This window comes from Dasypus novemcinctus, chromosome 26 (assembly GCF_030445035.2).
Source record: "Dasypus novemcinctus isolate mDasNov1 chromosome 26, mDasNov1.1.hap2, whole genome shotgun sequence".
Taxonomy (NCBI): domain Eukaryota; kingdom Metazoa; phylum Chordata; class Mammalia; order Cingulata; family Dasypodidae; genus Dasypus; species Dasypus novemcinctus.
The window spans coordinates 57,405,162-57,422,376 of record NC_080698.1 but is presented as its reverse complement, the minus strand read 5'-3'; the positions used below and the strand labels follow the sequence as shown (position 1 = coordinate 57,422,376).

Sequence of the window (17,215 nt, the reverse complement as noted above, 5' to 3'; positions counted from 1 at the left end):
CTTTAAATATGCCTTCCTTTAGTTACGGGAACATATTTACAATGGCTATTTTGAAGTCTTTTTCAATTAAGTCAAATATCTAATTGCTCTCACAGATAGTTTGTATTACTTGATTTATTTATCATGTAAGGGTCATACTTTCTTGTTTCTTTGCATGCCTTATTTTTTGTTGGAAGCTGGATGTTTTAGATATATATTGTAGCAACTCTGGGTACTAATGCTCCCTGCCCCATCCCACAACTAGTTATTGTTATTTGCTTGTTTAAGTGACTGGCTGGATTATTTTAGTGAACTCTATTTTCCTCCTATTCACAGGGTTAAGCCTCTGATATTGTTCCTTAGGGAAGTGAAGCTTTGGATATGTCAACAATCACCATAGTATGACAGACATATCCAAGAAGCATAACACAATGGGTATTTGTCGGGCTCTTTTTCTCTTTTTCCCTGATCATATCCAGCTAGTATAATTCATTAATTGCTGGCTGATCCCTCCAATGTTTTCAACAATGCCCAGGGGTACAAATTCCTCTACAAGCTAATCCAAATAAATTGTGGCTCATTCAAAGGAATAGTTTCGGAGGTTAGTGTCTGATATTTGTTCTGACCTCAAGAGGGCTCCCACCTTGCTGTCTTTTTTTCCTTCAAGATTTATTTTTTATTTATTTCTCTCCCCTTCCCAACTCCCCACGTGTCTGCTCTTTATGTCCATTCGCTGTGTGTTCTTTTGTGTCCACTTGTATTCTTGTCAGCGGCACCTGGAATCTGTGCCTCTTTTTGTTGCTTCATCTTGCTTGTCAGCTCTCCATGTGTGCGGCACCATTCCTGGGCAGGCTGAGCTTTTTTTGCGCTGGGCAGCTCTCCTTATGGGGCACACTCCTTGTGTGTGGGCCTCCCCTACGCGGGGGACACCCCTGCGTGGCATGGCACTCCTTGCATGCATCAGCACTGCGTGTGGGCCAGCTCGCCACATGGGTCAGGAGGCCCTGAGTTTGAACCTTGGACCTCCCATGTGGTAGGCGGAAGCCCTATCTGTTGCTTCCCCCTCCTAGCTGTCTTATTTCTCATTTCTTTCCTGTAAACAAATTGGCCTACCATCTAGGCCATCTCTTTATTAAATCTACTAATTGCCTTCCAATTGCCTTTGCTGCAGTCTCCACTGATCCTGAGAGCGCCCTTACATTTGAACTTCTCCATGTCCTGATTCAAATAAAATCAGGTCTTTTGAGAAGAGATTAGGAGATATGTTTATGGCCTTTTAATCACGCCCACCCCCCAGCCAAATCTCTGAGCTAGGGTTCTTGGGTTCTTGAGCTGGCATGGGGCATGGTAGACAATGACCTACTTCTCTCAAAGTGATAACCCTGCTCTAAGAGTTGAACATTTGAGGAGCAGGGGAGAAGGCAGCAACTTTGGGTTCTCTTGGCTAGTGAAAAAAATTTTCACCAGTTTCTCCAGTAGGCCATTAAAACTCCTCATGCAATCATGCTGGAAGTTGACCTGTTTTCCAAGTAATTAAAAAAATTTTTTTTTTAATTTTTTATGGTACCAGCCAGGGATTGAATCCAGAATGTCACATATGGGAAGCCAGCCTCAACCACTGAGCGACATGAGCTCTACTGGGTTGCTTGTTATTTGTTTTGCTGTTATGTATTTTTGTTGCTGTTTATTTGCTTTAGGAGGCAGCTGAACTGAATCTAGGACCTCCCATGTGGGAAGGAGGCATTCAGCTGCTTGAGCCACATCTGTTCCTCCTCAAGTAATTTTTGAAGGCATTTCATCTTTTGCTTCAAATTTTGTGGATGAGAAGTCTGAAGTCATTGTAATTATTGACCCTTTGTAGGAAAATTTTTTTCTTTCTCTCTAAAAGGTTTTAAGGATCTTCTATCTATCCCAAAAAATCTGAAATGTCACAGTGATTTTTTTTTAGTTTGGGTCATATTTTCACCCATTGTGCTGAGCTTTCAGTATGTCCTTTCAATCTGGTGATTTCAATGTGGGAAAATTTTTTAATTTACTTCATGGATGACTCAATTCCCTTCCTTTTTTCTGTGAACTTTTACTGGAACTCCTATTGTCTGAATGTTGGGCCACCTGGATTCATTTTCTCTCTCGTTTTCCATCTCACTGTTTTTTTGCTCCTTGTGAGATGTTTCCTCCACCAAACCCTCCAATTTCTTACTGCGCATTTAACTTCTGCACTTGTATATTAAACTTCAAACTGCTCTTTTATCTTTTTCCTGTTCTACCAATTCAATATTTTCTCTTATCTCTCATAGGACATTTCTTCTCTTGGAATAGGCTTTGTTTATTCCAGGGTGTTTTTCTTTTGTTATTTTGATTTCTGCCTTTCCGATACTTGCTTTCCTCAAATATCTCCTTAGGTATTTGCTCATCTTTATGAGTGGAACCCCATGGATGTGTATGTGAGAGATTTATCTGTGAAGTTCTTCATGTGTGAGGATTTAGCTGTGCTTTACTTTGGGCTGGTCAGATCCCTAAATAAGAATTTTCCAATCTCTTGCCTACAGGGTATGGCTACCAACATTCTGGCAATCAGGGAGAGAAGAAAGCTGGGGATCTCAATATTCGGTATGCAAACTTTCACTGAATCCCCCTGATTTTGTCCTGGACACCTGACTTCAATTGCTGCCTTCAACTTCTGTTTTTGTTGGGAGTAGAGGAGGGGTTTTATCTTACTACTGAGAAAAGGGCAAGAGATTTAGGCATCTTTCTGTCTTTCAATTAATCTATCACTTTCTTTTTGTCTTTTTTTTTTTTAAAGATACACAGATCACACAAAATGTTACAATAAAAAATATGAGGTTCCCATATACCCTACTCCCCACTCCCCGACTCCTCCCACATGAACAACCTCTTTCATCAGTGTGGCACATTCATTGCATTTGATGAAATCATTCTGGAACACTGCTACACAGCATGGATTATAGTTTACATTGTAATTTACACTCTCCCCCAGTCCAGTCAGTGAGTTTTAGCAGGATATATAATGTCCTGCATCTGTCCCTGCAATAATATCATTGAGAACAACTCCAAGTCCTGAAAATGCCCCCATATTACACATCTTCTTCCCTCTCCCTGCCCTCAGCAACTCTTGTGGTCACTGTCTCCACATCAATGATACAATTTCTTCCATTGCTAGAGTTACAATAATTCGACAGTAGAATACCAATAAGTCCACTCACTTCACCTATAAATAGAGAGGAGGCTTAGATCCCACAAGGCTGATGGATGGGATTCTCCTGCTTGCAGTTGTAGACTCTCTCGGTTCCCTGGTGTGGTGGTTGACCAACCTCACCTCCCTGTTAGTTAACCTGGATAAGTGCAACAAATTGGAGAGTAGTTGCTGCAACTCTGCTGAGGCTCAGAGCCCAGCTGGCACAGACAGTCCAGAGATTCAAGTCTCCTGAGCATTCACCAACCCAGCACCAACCACAGGTTCAGTAAAAGTGACAGAAGAGGCATATGTAGAGAGGTCACATCTGAGTCCAACTTCATCACTCTTGGGAGCAAAAATTACAAAGTAGGGCTCACTGACAAGGCACTGAACTCCAGAGCCATCTACCATGACATTAGGACCTGGGTGTCTCCATAGCCTTCAGGAGCACCTCTACCTGTGGTTGTATCTACTTTGGCTGTCTCTGGGGTCCTGCCAAGACGTGCATAAGTGCGACCCCTCTGATGGCCTCCTGACTCATTTTGAAGTCTCTTAGCCATAAAAACTCATTTGTCTTTACCATTTTCCCCTTCTATTCAAGGTATTTTTCTAGTTGCATCACTAGCTGGTGCTTCATAGTGATCCCTCGGTGCCAGGGAGGCTCATCCCTGGGAGTCATGTCCCATGCTGGGGTAAAGTAATGAATTTACATGCTGAGTTTGGCTTAGAGCGTAGCTACATTTGAGCAACATGAAGGCTCTCAGGAGGTAACTCTTAGGTCTATCACTTTCATTACCTCTGCCAGAGTTACCTGTTGCTGCAAATTCCTAAACCTATTTGGGGATCTGTGGCATAGATAGGGTTGTTGTTTTTTTTTTCTTTCCTGTTAACAGTTTTGGATTGAACTTTCTCAGATCTAGTTAATTACTACTTATTCATCTGTTTTCCAGCTTCTACAACTTTGTTCCAGTTGTCCTCTTTTGCCTTTTCTTTCTCTTATTGTATTTATTGAATTAATTAAAAAGATATAAAAGCAATTAACTTCTTGACTATAGTTTTCTGAATCTATAAATGGGAAAAGTTGTTCTTCTCAGACAAGAAGAGAAAATTCAGTGTCTATTTTTAGGTCCGATGGTGAGCTCTCTAGTTCATAAAGGGCATACTATTATACAATCGTTCTATTTTGTGTAAAACCCTAATGACAATTTAGCTAATTAAGGGAATCTAAAATTTTAGAACCAAATAATTAAAAAGGACTTTGAGAGCTCATTTAGTAGATCCCCTTCCCTCTGGCTAAAAGCATTTCCAACCCAATACAGTACCAAGAAGTGAGGTTGGCTTATAGCACAAAAAAATTGGAGAATATCAATTCTCTAACTCATTATTACACAAAGAAAGATACGCTAAAAAAACAAGGCAAAACAAAATGTGTTCTAGATTCTTAGACATTATTATCACCCATAACTATGAAGGTCCTGAGGCTACTGCTGTATTTTCTGACCTTTTCTGGTCAAAAGATAGTCAAAGATCAAAGTATGGAGGGGATGGTATGTGGTGAGCTCTGGTGGGTGAATGGATGAGTGGGTCCAGCACCTAGGGAATCTCTCCTGATTCCTTGTGTCCCTTCTTACCCAGAAAGCTTGAACTTATTAGGCTTTTTGCTGTGCCAGGTTTCTTGCTACTATGACAGATTACTGCCTTCACATAAGCATGGCAGGCAATGTTTGATACAAAAGATATTAAAAGTTAAAAAAATTCTTTGGGAAGTTCTAAGAACGAATAGAATAGAAAAATATGTAGGGAAGCGGACTTGGCCCAATGGATAGGGCATCTGCCTACCACATGGGAGGTCCGCGGTTCAAACCCTGGGCCTCCTTGACCTGTGTGGAGTTGGCCTATGTGCAGTGCTGATGTGCGCAAGGAGTGCTGTGCTATGCAGGGGTGTCCCCTGCATAGGGGAGCCCCATGCGCAAGGGGTGCGCCCCATAAGGAGAGCTGCCCAGCGCGAAAGAAAGTGCAGCCTGCCCAAGAAAGGCGCCGCATACACGAAGAGCTGGCACAACAAGATGACACAACAAAAAGAAACACAGATTCCCAATGCCGCTGATAAGGATAGAAATGGTCACAGAAGAACACACAGCGAATGGACACAGAGAGCAGACAACTGCGGGGGTGGGGTGGGGGAATAAATAAAAAATAAATCTTTAAAAAAAAAGGAAAAAAATAAACCTAACCCTTTTATTAAGGAAAATTTCAACCACATAAACAAAAGTAATAAAATAAAGCCCCCTGCACTTAACATCCTGCTTTAACAATTATCACCATTCTACCAATATTTTGAAATCTATGCTAGCCCTATTTATTCCTGCTGGAGTGAATTAAAGCAAATTTCAGACATGATATAATTTTCAACCATAAATACTTTTAAACAATCTTTAATTGTTAAGGACTTAAAAATTTTTTTATATGAAACTACAATGCCATTAGTACCCCTAACAAAATGAACAATTCCTTAATATCATCTAATACCCCAGTCCATATTCAAATTTCCCATATTGTCTGAAAAATGTCTTTATGTAAGATTTAGATCTCATTTGAATCCAGAGCCAAAATATGGTCCATCCATTGCATTTAGTTCAAGTATTTCCTAAGTCTCTTAATTCATAATGAAAACTTTATTTTTAATTTGCATATAACATGAACTTACAAAATGATGGTAGGCATTTAAAAAGCTCTGCTTTGCTGCAGTGTCAGCTTTATTTTAATCTGGCATTCTTCCAAATTATAAGTGCTCAAGGCATGTTTTTTTTTTTTAAAGATTTCTCTCCCCTCCCCCATTGTCTGTTCTCTGTGTCTATTTGCTACGTCTTCTTTGTCCGCTTCTGTTGTTGTCAACAGCACGGGAATCTGTGTTTCTTTTTGTTGCGTCATCTTGTTGTGTCAGCTCTCTGTGTGTGCAGCACCATTCCTGGGCAGGCTGCACTTTCTTTCGCTCTGGGTGGCTCTTCTTACGGAAAGCACTCCTTGAGCGTGGGGCTTCCCTACGCGGGGAATACCCTTGTGTGGCATGGCACTCCTTGTGCACATCAGCATTGCGCACAGGCCAGCTCCACACAGGTCAAGGAAGCCCGGGGTTTGAACTGCGGACCTCCCATGTGGTAGACGGATGCCCTAACCACTGGACCAAGTCCACCACCAGGACTCTTATTGATATTTTAAAATATCCTTGTTACATAAAAAGTTATGGATCCATACTATAGATCGTAATGATGGTACAATTAATAATACGAAACTGAGTTCAATAATAAACGTATTTGTTAGGCATTATATTAGAAATACTTTCAAAAAATGATTTTAAGTGGTTTTAGCGGGGTAAGAATAAGCGAGTTTTCTGAAACTCTTGCTCAAGAAAGATAAAATCCAATGCTTCTGGTCATTATTTCCATTTCCACCTGTTCTTCATATTTTCAAATCTCTTCCTCTTGTCCTGTAATCAGGCACAAGCCTTCCCTCCTGCAGTTCTCTTCACACTGAACTAGTATTTATTGAGTGTCTGCTATGTACCAGCCAAAGTATAAATTAGATCTCATTTAGTTCTTATAACAGCCTGTGGAGGTAAACTGTCCATTTTGTAGATGTGAAAACCAAAGCTTACAGAGAGGTTTGGTGAGTTGCTCATGGTAACCAAACTCTGAAGGTCATGTTTTTGCCACTTCTCACACCGGTCTCAGGGTTATTCACTGGTGATTAGATTAGTCAAAAGGGGTCAAAATCAATACCAGAAGAGGTTCAAAACATTTTAAACTGGATCAAATACCTGCTCCATGGAATCCCCCGCAGACATACAGCTTCCCGTCCACTGCTCCTGCATTAGTAGAATTGGTTCGAAGGGAGAGGAGAGGACTTGGCATGGGTGGGCCCTCTCTCCAAAAGTCCCCATCAGGGTTGTAGATCTCTACAGCATCAAGACATTTTCGCATCTGACCCTTGTCTGGACCTTCACATCCAATTCCACCTACAAAGCATGATATACAGAAATGATAGCATCACAGAGCAGGATATACAGAATTGATAGGATTAAGAATGGAAATTTCATTGTGGATAGCATCCCCTCCCTGCCATTGTATGTATCACAAGTTTACGGGCCTTTGACTTTTCTTTCTTGCATGGTGCTACCTCTAAGATAATTTCTAAGTAATAATGATGTCTACTATGTATTCCATAGACAAATTTACTGTCATTCTTGTTCCTACCACCTGTGCTCCCTCTGTTTGTGCTTATTATGCACCAGATTGATTACACTGGAGGCCTTATTGTCTACAATAGCTAACACTGGTCCACTGAATAAGCACCCCCTTTACGATAAAAAAAAAAACACTTCAGGTTTGAATGTGAAGGACTCTGACATCTGTTCCCTGTTGATGATTAGGAGTGATCTCACTATCTGCCTAACTTGGGATGTGTCCTTTCCATCACTCATCATCCATGCCTGTCTCTCCCTTTTTCCCTAAGTTGCATATATCTTTCCCAATTAGGGAAGGGGCATTCGTTGATAAAATTTTAGGTTTGGGGTCAAAGAAAGGTCTCAGACCTAAATGTCTAGTGCATCTTCCATTTTCTGTGATAGATTCATTTAACAGATATTTATTGAATGCCTATTACATGCAAGGCAATGTGTGAAGTGATAAGGTGTTTAGAAAAATAAGGCATATTTCCTGCTCTCAAGAAAATCAATGGGGTAGAAAAAGCCATGTATACAAATAAATAGAATAGAAACACCATGACAGGTGTCTTAAAAGATACATATTAGATTCAGAAGTCAAGGATTTTAACAAGTAACAGAATATGTACATAATTATGACTTTAAGTACAACTTTCCATGAGAAAAGTAATTGTATAAGAATCTCTATATATTAAAAATGAAATTACATACTGTAATCACATGGGACTAAAAAGAGAATTCACAACCTATGACTTAAAAAAAAAAAAGAACCTCTAATCCATGTAATAAGAAACTAAAAATTATAAGCTTTTTTTTCCTTTTGAGGTACTGGGGTTGGGGATTGAACCTGGGACTTTTTATGTAGGAAGCTTGCACTCAACCACTGAGCCACATCAGCTCCCAAGTTGGTTTTATCATTTCTTTGCTTTACGTTTATTTTTTTTGTTTTTAGGAAGTACCTGGAGTCGAACCCTGGGGCTTTCCCACCTGGGAAGCAGGCGCTCAGCTGCTTGAGCCACATCTGCTTCTGTAGGCTAGCTTTATGTTCTCTCCACCTAAGTCCCAAAATGAAATGTTCCCTATTTTCTGACCTAGAGGATACCTCCCGAGAATGAGGTAAATTCTCAGGAAGCAGACACATTCCTTTCCTTATAGACACTCATTTCATCAATGGCCTAATTCCATCTAGATCTACTGCCTGATCCTCACGACCAACCCCAAAGTCTTTAAAGTGCCGGCCTCAGGCTAAGCCAGGCCTCTCTCGCAGAGGAGGTTCTGAAACACTCACTGCCGGTGAAGATAATTACTGGTGTTTGTATGTTGTTTACAGCGGTATCAACATCCAAATAAGACCTACTTTGAGCTCATGGCATATGCCATTTATCACCTACTGGAAAATTAATCATGTATTGTCTTGTGTCATTTCTTTTATCACTGTTATTTAACACCCCTTTCTCACCATTGCACTAGTCTGATTGTTTTCCTATTTTGCTCACTATAGTTGTGTCCCCAATACCTGACACAGTGCCTGGCACATTGTAATTGTATAACGAATGAATACGAAATTTAACTTGTCATGCTTTGTCTGTCTGTCCACACGGAGGTACTGTAAGTTCCTTGAGGGCAAAGGCCATTCTTTAATATGATTCTTTTTATATTTCATAATGCCTGCCTCCCAATAAGTGCTCAATTAATCCAAGGTTGATAGGAACAGCTTATTTTCACCACAGTTGGCGCTTATGCCAGGCAAAAGAGGTGATGAAGAGGACTCTGGAGGAAAAGACTTTTTCTCTCTCTTTCCTGATGGAGACTGGCTTGCGTCACCGTCACCATATGAACCCAGGGGCTGAGGCTATAAACTCAGGATGCTCTTCGCTGCTTTCTCTCATCTGATTGGATAAATAATTTAGCCCATTACAGTGCCAAGTCTGAGTTGCAGTGCTGCAGTGTTGCAGGGGGCATGCTGTCCTTGGTTAATAGAACAGCTCTGCTCTTTTTGGGTCCTCTTTCAATATGGCACAGTGGTAGCCAGAGGTTTCTTAGTCCAACAAGAAGTGGAATTTCCTATTTTGGGGGGAAAGGAGAACTTAAAGATTTACCTGTAGCAACTGAATCCAGCAATCATCTATCAGATTAGAATAAGATTTATCTGTTTCTACAAGATCCAGCAGAGATATAACCAGGCTGCCTTGTATTTACTACTACTTAAAAAGACCAGCAGGTGGAAAAAAAGTGCCTGGAAACTCAGGCAGGGGCACATCAGGCTACAAAACTTCTGCATCTAACTCAGAAGTTTTATAGGAAAGCCCACTAGAAAAGCTCCTTGATATAATGACTATTGAGCATTATTAGCTTGTTTTTTGGAATAGAGTGCTTGTCATTCTCCTTGCTGTTATCAAGTGTATTTATAATTATAATGGTCAACTCTTACTCTACAAAGCTAACCTTTTAGAAATGTGCTCTTTCTATTTGGTTGTCAGACAAGTTCACATGCTCTATGCAAAGGGGTGAAAAGGGCTGAAAGGCCGTGCTTTGTTTCTGACCATGAATGCTTGAACATATTCTCTCACTTGGATGTAATTTCACCATCAAGTGTACTTACTGTGTAAGTAGCAGATTTAATGAGCTTAAACTTAAGGTGAATCTTAATTAAATAATCAAATAAAAGCATGATTAATAAGTCAGCACCAGCACAAGAGAAATCTTTTGATGAGAGAATTCCTAGGGTAGGATCTACACATCTTTAGAATTTCAATGAGATTCTTCCATATCTTTAATTTATATGCTATCAGATCCTCCAAGACCGACTTTTCTTTATTAAAAAAATGGACAATTGGATAAATTATCTTTGTGCTTCATACCCAAATGGACCTCAAATGCAAAATATATACCGTTTATGGAGGTAAGGGGGAGAAAGTTACCAAAGAAAGCAATGCCTTCCTCTCCCATTTTCATTTCTTTTTTTTTTTTTAAGATATATTTTTATTTATTTCTCTTCCCTTTCCCCCCTGCCCCGTCCTAGTTGTCTGTTCTCTGTGTCCATTTGCTGTGTGTTCTTCTGTGTCCACTTGTATTCTTGTCAGTGGCACCGGGAATCTGTGTATCTTTTCATTGTGTCATCTTGCTGTGTCAGCTCTCCATGTGTGCGGCGCCGCTCCTGGGCACGCTGAACTTTCTTTTGCACTGGGCGGCTCTCCTTACAGGATGCACTCCTTGTGTGTGGGGGGCTCCCCTACGAGGGCGGCATTCCTTGCACGCATCAGCACTGCGGGTGGGCCAGCTCACCACATGGGTCAAGGAGGCCCTGGGTTCGAACCGTGGACCTCCCATGTGGTAGGTGGACACTCTGTTGAGCCAAGTCCGCTTCCCTGTTTTTCTTTCTTTAAATAACAGTACCTATTATTCTCTGTGTTAAGATATTCTAGATCCTTCCCTTTTGCAAGCTGTAGGAGTAAACATCTCTCCCAGTACAGGGGGAGGTTGTGACACACAAAGCCTGGCAGAGACCTGGCTGAGGGAAGAGAGGGGAGGGCAGTGGTGTTTCTCTGATATTTTCCAAAGACATGCCATCCGCTGTGCCCTTGAATACAATGCTCCTTGGGCTTCCCGAGGCCCTTCCGCCAGCTGGGCTGCCTCAAGGTGGCAGACTTATTCTGTTCTCCTACGGTCATGTGGAATACATGATCCAAAGTAGCAGGGGGAGAGCCACACACAAGGGACAGTGTAATCATTCTGGCAAGCTCCTAAAACGGCTGGCGTTGCTAAACCAGTCTTAGAGAGAGATGAATCTATCTTGAATACATCTCTCTCTCTCTCTATATATATATAATTAATAGCATAGGCTCCCTTTGTGTCAGGAAAAAGCAAGTGGGCTTTTGGAAACAGAAAACAGGGTTCATATCCCTATGCCACTACTCACTTTAGTTGGACAGATTGCATCAATTTAACTTATCTAAACCTCAATTCTCTCATCTGTAAATTAAGGATAATAAAACCTATCTCATAAATTGTTGCAAAGATTAAATTATTAGGTAACCATGTAAAGGAGGAGGGGTGTGGGGGAACTCACATTTGCTGTGTACCTATTCACAAATATTATTATAGGTATTTTCTTTTATGTATTCTCATTTACTGCATGTAAACAAGATGGCCAGCAAGTATTAGGTACTCAATAAAAGTTAATTTACTCTTTCATGTTCTAGGATGTTATGTAAGTAAGCCAGTCTTCACTGAAGTTGCTGAAATCTTTGGTTTCATTGCTCTTGGCATAATTACTTGCTATGTCTATAATTGACAGCCTACTAATTTTATGGCCAAATCTTCCTTAAAGGCGTCTTTATAGTTGGATAGAGAGAATCAGATGGTCAAAGAACTGAGATGTAAATAAAGTCTTCCACACAGCTGAGGGAAAAACTCCCTGACATGATTTAGAGAAATTCATTAATCAGAAGATTCAAGAGAGGCAGGAACTGTCAAGTGGACATCATAAAAGAAAAGGAGGGAAACGGACTTTGGCCCAGTGGTTAGGGCATCTGTCTACCACGTGGGAGGTCTGCGGTTCAAACCCCGGGCCTCCATGACCCGTGTGCAGCTGGCCCATGCACAGTGCTGATGGCGCGCAAGGAGTGCCCTGCCATGCGGGGGTGTCCCCGGCGTAGGGGAGCCCCACATGCAAGGAGTGCGCCCCGTAAGGAGAGCCGCCCAGCGTGAAAGAAAGAGCAGCCTGCCGAGGAATGGCGCCGCCCACACTTCCCATGCCGCTGATGACAACAGAAGCAGACAAAGAAACAAGACGCAGCAAAAAGACACAGAGAACAGACAACCGGGGGAGGGGAGGGGAATTAAATAAATAAATAAATAAATAAATAAATAAATAAATCTTAAAAAAAAAAAAAGAAAAGAAAAGGATTTTGCAGTCTGTAGGCTTCTAGGAGTAAAACTGGTGCACACATCTGAGTGGATGGCCTACTTTCTGACTGGCATGCTAAATACAATCTACTTCTAATGTAATGCTTGTGATAATTTGTCCTATCCTCACGAGCTGTCAGACCTCTTTGATGTTTTTTTCAGCCCTCATTTTAGAAGTCCAGATTTGGGGCCTAAAGCCCTAGAAGACCTGAATCTAACTTCTTGTCCCTTTCTATAGCTTATCACAGGGGTTTTGGTTATTTTTCCAGGAAAAAGTCCTTCAGGACAGGGTTGAAAGTAGGTTTACCTACCTTTTACCAAATTCTGTTATGCTAGACAATGTTAATAAATAGTGTGTTTCCAGTATAGTCTTCAAAGTCTTGGAGATCACAAAGCATAAACCAATATTCCTCAGTTTTATTAAGGCCATTCTCTTCATCTGCTGACCCATCAAGTCTTTTTAGCAGTTTTACCTCATCAGGATGAGAAAATCCAATACTCTTTCTGCATCTTGTCTGCTATCCAAAACAAATTACCACAAAAATCAAAAGAGCTGAAAAGGAAGACCAAGTTCCATTTCCTCTACTTGATTCTGGAGGAAAAATAAAAGGTTTGAAACGTCTTAGAACTTCCAAGTGGAAATGTAGTCAGTTGGATAGAAATTGTGGAGTTGAGTCCTGGGTGCCAAATAAGTGACAATGAAAAAACTGCTGTTCCATCTGATTCTAAATAACCGCAATGACTATAACTCCTGAGCTTTACATCTCATTCCAGGACTGGACCTCACTGGATTTCAATACTAGCGTGTCAAGTCTAAGCCTCATCTGGTTAGTTCTCTCAAACCCTGGGCCCAGCTTTTCCAAGTTTCTTCCTTACCCCTCTTCACTAGCTTGTTCCATAGAGACCCCAGGTTTTGAGGCTAAGCCCGTGGGAAGGAGTAAGTCTACAGATGTCACTATGGTTCAGAGGCAAGAGGGACTGAGTCAGAGTCCCAGATGAATGTCACTAGTGCTCTCCTGGATTCCATACCCTCTATATCTCATCACTCCATTCCGTTGACTTTTACCTTCTTGACACCTCTCATATCTAGCCCTTCCTCTAGAGGTATACAAAGTTTTGATAACCCAACCACAATCTCTCTAATTCCTCACTTTCCCTTCCCTCCTGCATCCTCCAACACCTTAATGCTCCAGGCACACAACTACTTGCAATTCCCCAAAAAGGCAAGGCTATTCATCTCTAGACCTTGGCTTGTGCTGATTTCTCAGCCTTAGAATGACCTTTCCTCCCCGTCTTGAACTGGACAAATTCCTACTTGTCTCTCAACAGTCGCTCTCTTGAGAAACCTTTTATGCCTCTCTACACAGAATTAGCCATTCCTTTCTTTGGGCTCCCACTGTCCTCTAGATATCTATCAAGGGTCCTATAAAAATGCATTAGTTGGGAAGTGGACTTGGCCCAGTGGATAGGGCGTCCATCTACCACGAAAGGTCCGTGGTTCAAACCCCGGGCCTCCTTGACCCATGTGGAGCTGGCCCATGCACAATGCTGATGCACGCAAGGAGTGCCGTGCCACACAGGGGGGTCCCCCACGTAGGGGAGCCCCATGCGCAAGGAGTGTGCCCTGTAAGGAGAGCCGCCCAGCGCGAAGGAAAGTGCAGCCTGCCCAAGAAAGGTGCCGCACACATAGAGAGCTGATGCAGTAAGATGACGCAACAAAAAGAAACACAGATTCCTGTGCCACTGACAACAACAGAAGCAGACAAAAAGAAGAACACGCAGCAAATGGACACAGAGAACAGACAACTGGGGCGGGAGAGTAGGGGAAGGGGGAGAGAAATAAATTTTTTAAAAAATCTTAAAAAAAAAAGTATTACTTTATTTATATATATGTCTCCCTATTAGACTTTAAGTTCCCTGATGGCAGAATGATGTCTAATTCATATCTGTGTCCCCAACACTTTCTACATTGCATAAAGGAAGTCAAGAAATAAAATTTAACTTAATTCATGTGGATTAGCTCTCTACCCTCATCCTCAGTATCTTTTTTCTTATACTTTCCTTTGTCAAAACAGAAGGAAATGACTGGCTTTCCAGGATGTGGCAAGCCCTGGGTCCAGAGAGGTGAAAACTCACAATTTAGCCAATTATAAAAGTTATCTTCCTGAGGATATAGGAATCTCAGCCCAGACACTGAGAGAAATTGTTGATATGAGTCTGTTGTTGGGCTCATCATTTTTCACCAGATTTGCCTGCCAGTTGAATCATTAATCTCTCCTAACTTGGGTTAGACCTAACCCAATAGGATATAGGCAAGGTTTTTCCTAATACTTCTTTGAAGAGGCCCTGCAAAGAACTATTAATCAAATATACTTTGACATTTAAAAGTGTAGGAGGCACAAGATAGAAGAAGCCTTTGAAGGCAAGGTGTATTTTTATATTCTCTAAGGTGCCAACCATGTCAACAATATTTGTTATTTGTGGCAGTTTGATATTATTTATGAATTCCAAAAAAAGATATGTTTGTAAAATGGTCTGTTCCTCTGGGCATGATAACCCTTTGATTTTATTAGGTTCAGCTGAGATGTCTGATTAAATTACAATTAGGGCTTTGCTTCAACCCCATCATACTCAGAGTTGAGTCCCGGTTTCTTTGGTGGGTGGATAAAACAGACTCTCACACGGAAGCAGACACACAGAAAAGGAGAACACAGAGAAAAAGGGAAAGCTCATCAGACATGGCAGAAGCCCTGGGAAAAGAAAGGACCCTGATAGTCTACAGCTGATGTTTGAAGAGACCAGAGCAGCTGAGCCCAGAAAGGAGTGAGTCCTGGGGACAGACATGAGCCCTATGATAGCCTACAGCTGAGTTAAGAAGCTAGGCCCACGAGCCTGAAGAAGGAAGAAGGAAGGCTGAACCCTCACAGATGACACCCGCCATCTTTCTTCAGTATGTGGGAACAGTTTGGTAAGAAAGTAAGCTTGAGTTGGACTCTTTAGGGCCTTGTGACTGTAAGCTTCTACTCCAAATAAATACCCTTTCTAAAAGCCAACACAGTTCTGGTACTTTGCATCAGCACCCCTTTGGTTGACTAATAAAGAAAAAAGATCATAGTAAGTCTTGGGCATATTTATCTTATCTAAATAAAATGATTTACAACAAGTGATCATTTGTGCCCATTTCCATATTTACTGAAGAACTGATAGAGGATGGGAATGATGAAAAAACTGACCACATATGTGAATTAGGATAAACTAATTGAAGATAATACATTTTACTCAAAATTATAGGATTTTTTGATAATTATTTTCTTCTTTAAGGCATCAAATTTTTTGTTTCAACTCTTTATGGTTTTTTTTTTAAGGTACTAGGGCTGGGGATTGAACCTAGGAACTCATATGTGGGAAGCTGGTGCTCAACCACTAAGCCACATCGATTTCCCTGAGTTTTTTTTTTTAGGAGGTAGCAAGAACTAAACCTAGGACCTCCCATGTATGAGGCAGGTGCTCAACTGCCCAAGCCATATCCACTCCCCTTTACAACGTTTTAAAATATAACATTCTTCCCTCCCTTAATGAATTGAAGATACTGAATATAACGTAACATTTTGGTAAGGATTCAGGGGTAACTATGATCTGTTTCTCATAAGTCATATATAGAGATGGTTCTATACATTAAATTGCCTGAAGACAAACCTCGGACTTGTTTTCTTGAACAAATTTTTGCTATTAGCAATTTGTCTCTGCCTCATGAGAGCCAGGCACAGGTGTGTAGCTGCACAACTACACCTTGGCTGTGTAACATTATGCTTTCCTGCAGACAAAAGTAAATCAGAGGCCAAGAAAGCATTCTACTAAAATGTTTCTCATCTATTTTTAAATAATATCATCACTGTCCATCAGGGGCTTTCACATTTTAGAAGCTTCCAAACATTCTATGATTTCAGAAACATATCACTTTAAACTTCTGGTTAATTTTAAACAATCTATAAGTATATTTTGGATACTGACTTCATGTTAGTACTAGGTGGCATGGAATAAGAAGTTTAGAATCAGTTTTTATCAAGGAAGAGGATTTGGCTCAATGGATAGAGCATACACCTACTACATGGGAGGTCCAGGGTTCAAACCCAGGGACCCCTGACCCATGTGGTGAGCTGGCCCATGCACAGGGCTGATGTGCGCAGGGAGTGCTGTGCCATGCAGGGGTGTCCTCCACGTAGGGGAGCCCCATGCACAAGGAGTGCGCCCTGCAAGAAGAGCTGCCCTGTGCAAAAAATGCACAGCCTGCCCAGAAGTGGCGCTGCACACACAGGGAGCTGATGCAGAAAGGTGACGCAACAAGAAGAGACACAGATTACCGATGTTGCTGACAAGAATACAAGTGGACACAGAGGAACTACACAGTGAATGGACACAGAGAACAGACAATGGGGGGTGGGGGAAGGGGAGAGAAATTTTAGAAAAATGTTTTTATAAAGCACTCATGGTCTACTGGAAAATCAAAGGCAAATATGAAATCATATATAATACTGCATTATAATTATACATTGAATAAAGTATAATTTCTAACTCATTGTCACAATGAAATATGGAGCTATCAACTCTCTAAAGTTTTTAGGATATGATAAAAAGTATTATAGCTAAATTTCAGTTTGACAGCCATATGCAAACTTTGGTCCCTGAAAGTACTTATTTTCGAGTTCCCCACAGAGGGTGCCAGATAATCAAGGTTTCAAGTCCTTCATATGCTTAACTGGAAATACATTTCATGGATATTTACAGCAAAATCATGGGGAACCATTCATCCCAGTGCAAAGTCACCTCAGCTGCTGTGTCTCTAAACTCAACCCTTTTCTCAAAACAAGGAAGCACCAGGAACACCCTATCTGACTTCTTTGGCCACTGTC

The 17,215-nt window shown here is 41.2% G+C and overlaps 1 protein-coding gene across 1 annotated transcript in view; it reads right to left on the bottom strand.

Annotated features, from left to right (window-relative positions):
• KBTBD12 (kelch repeat and BTB domain containing 12) overlaps positions 1 to 17,215 on the bottom strand; it is a 114,565-nt gene that overhangs the window by 49,958 nt on the left and 47,392 nt on the right. The window contains exon 5 of the mRNA XM_058288886.1: positions 6,993 to 7,190. Within this exon, the coding sequence (XP_058144869.1) occupies positions 6,993 to 7,190 (198 nt within the window). The remainder of the gene's footprint in view (positions 1 to 6,992; positions 7,191 to 17,215) is intronic.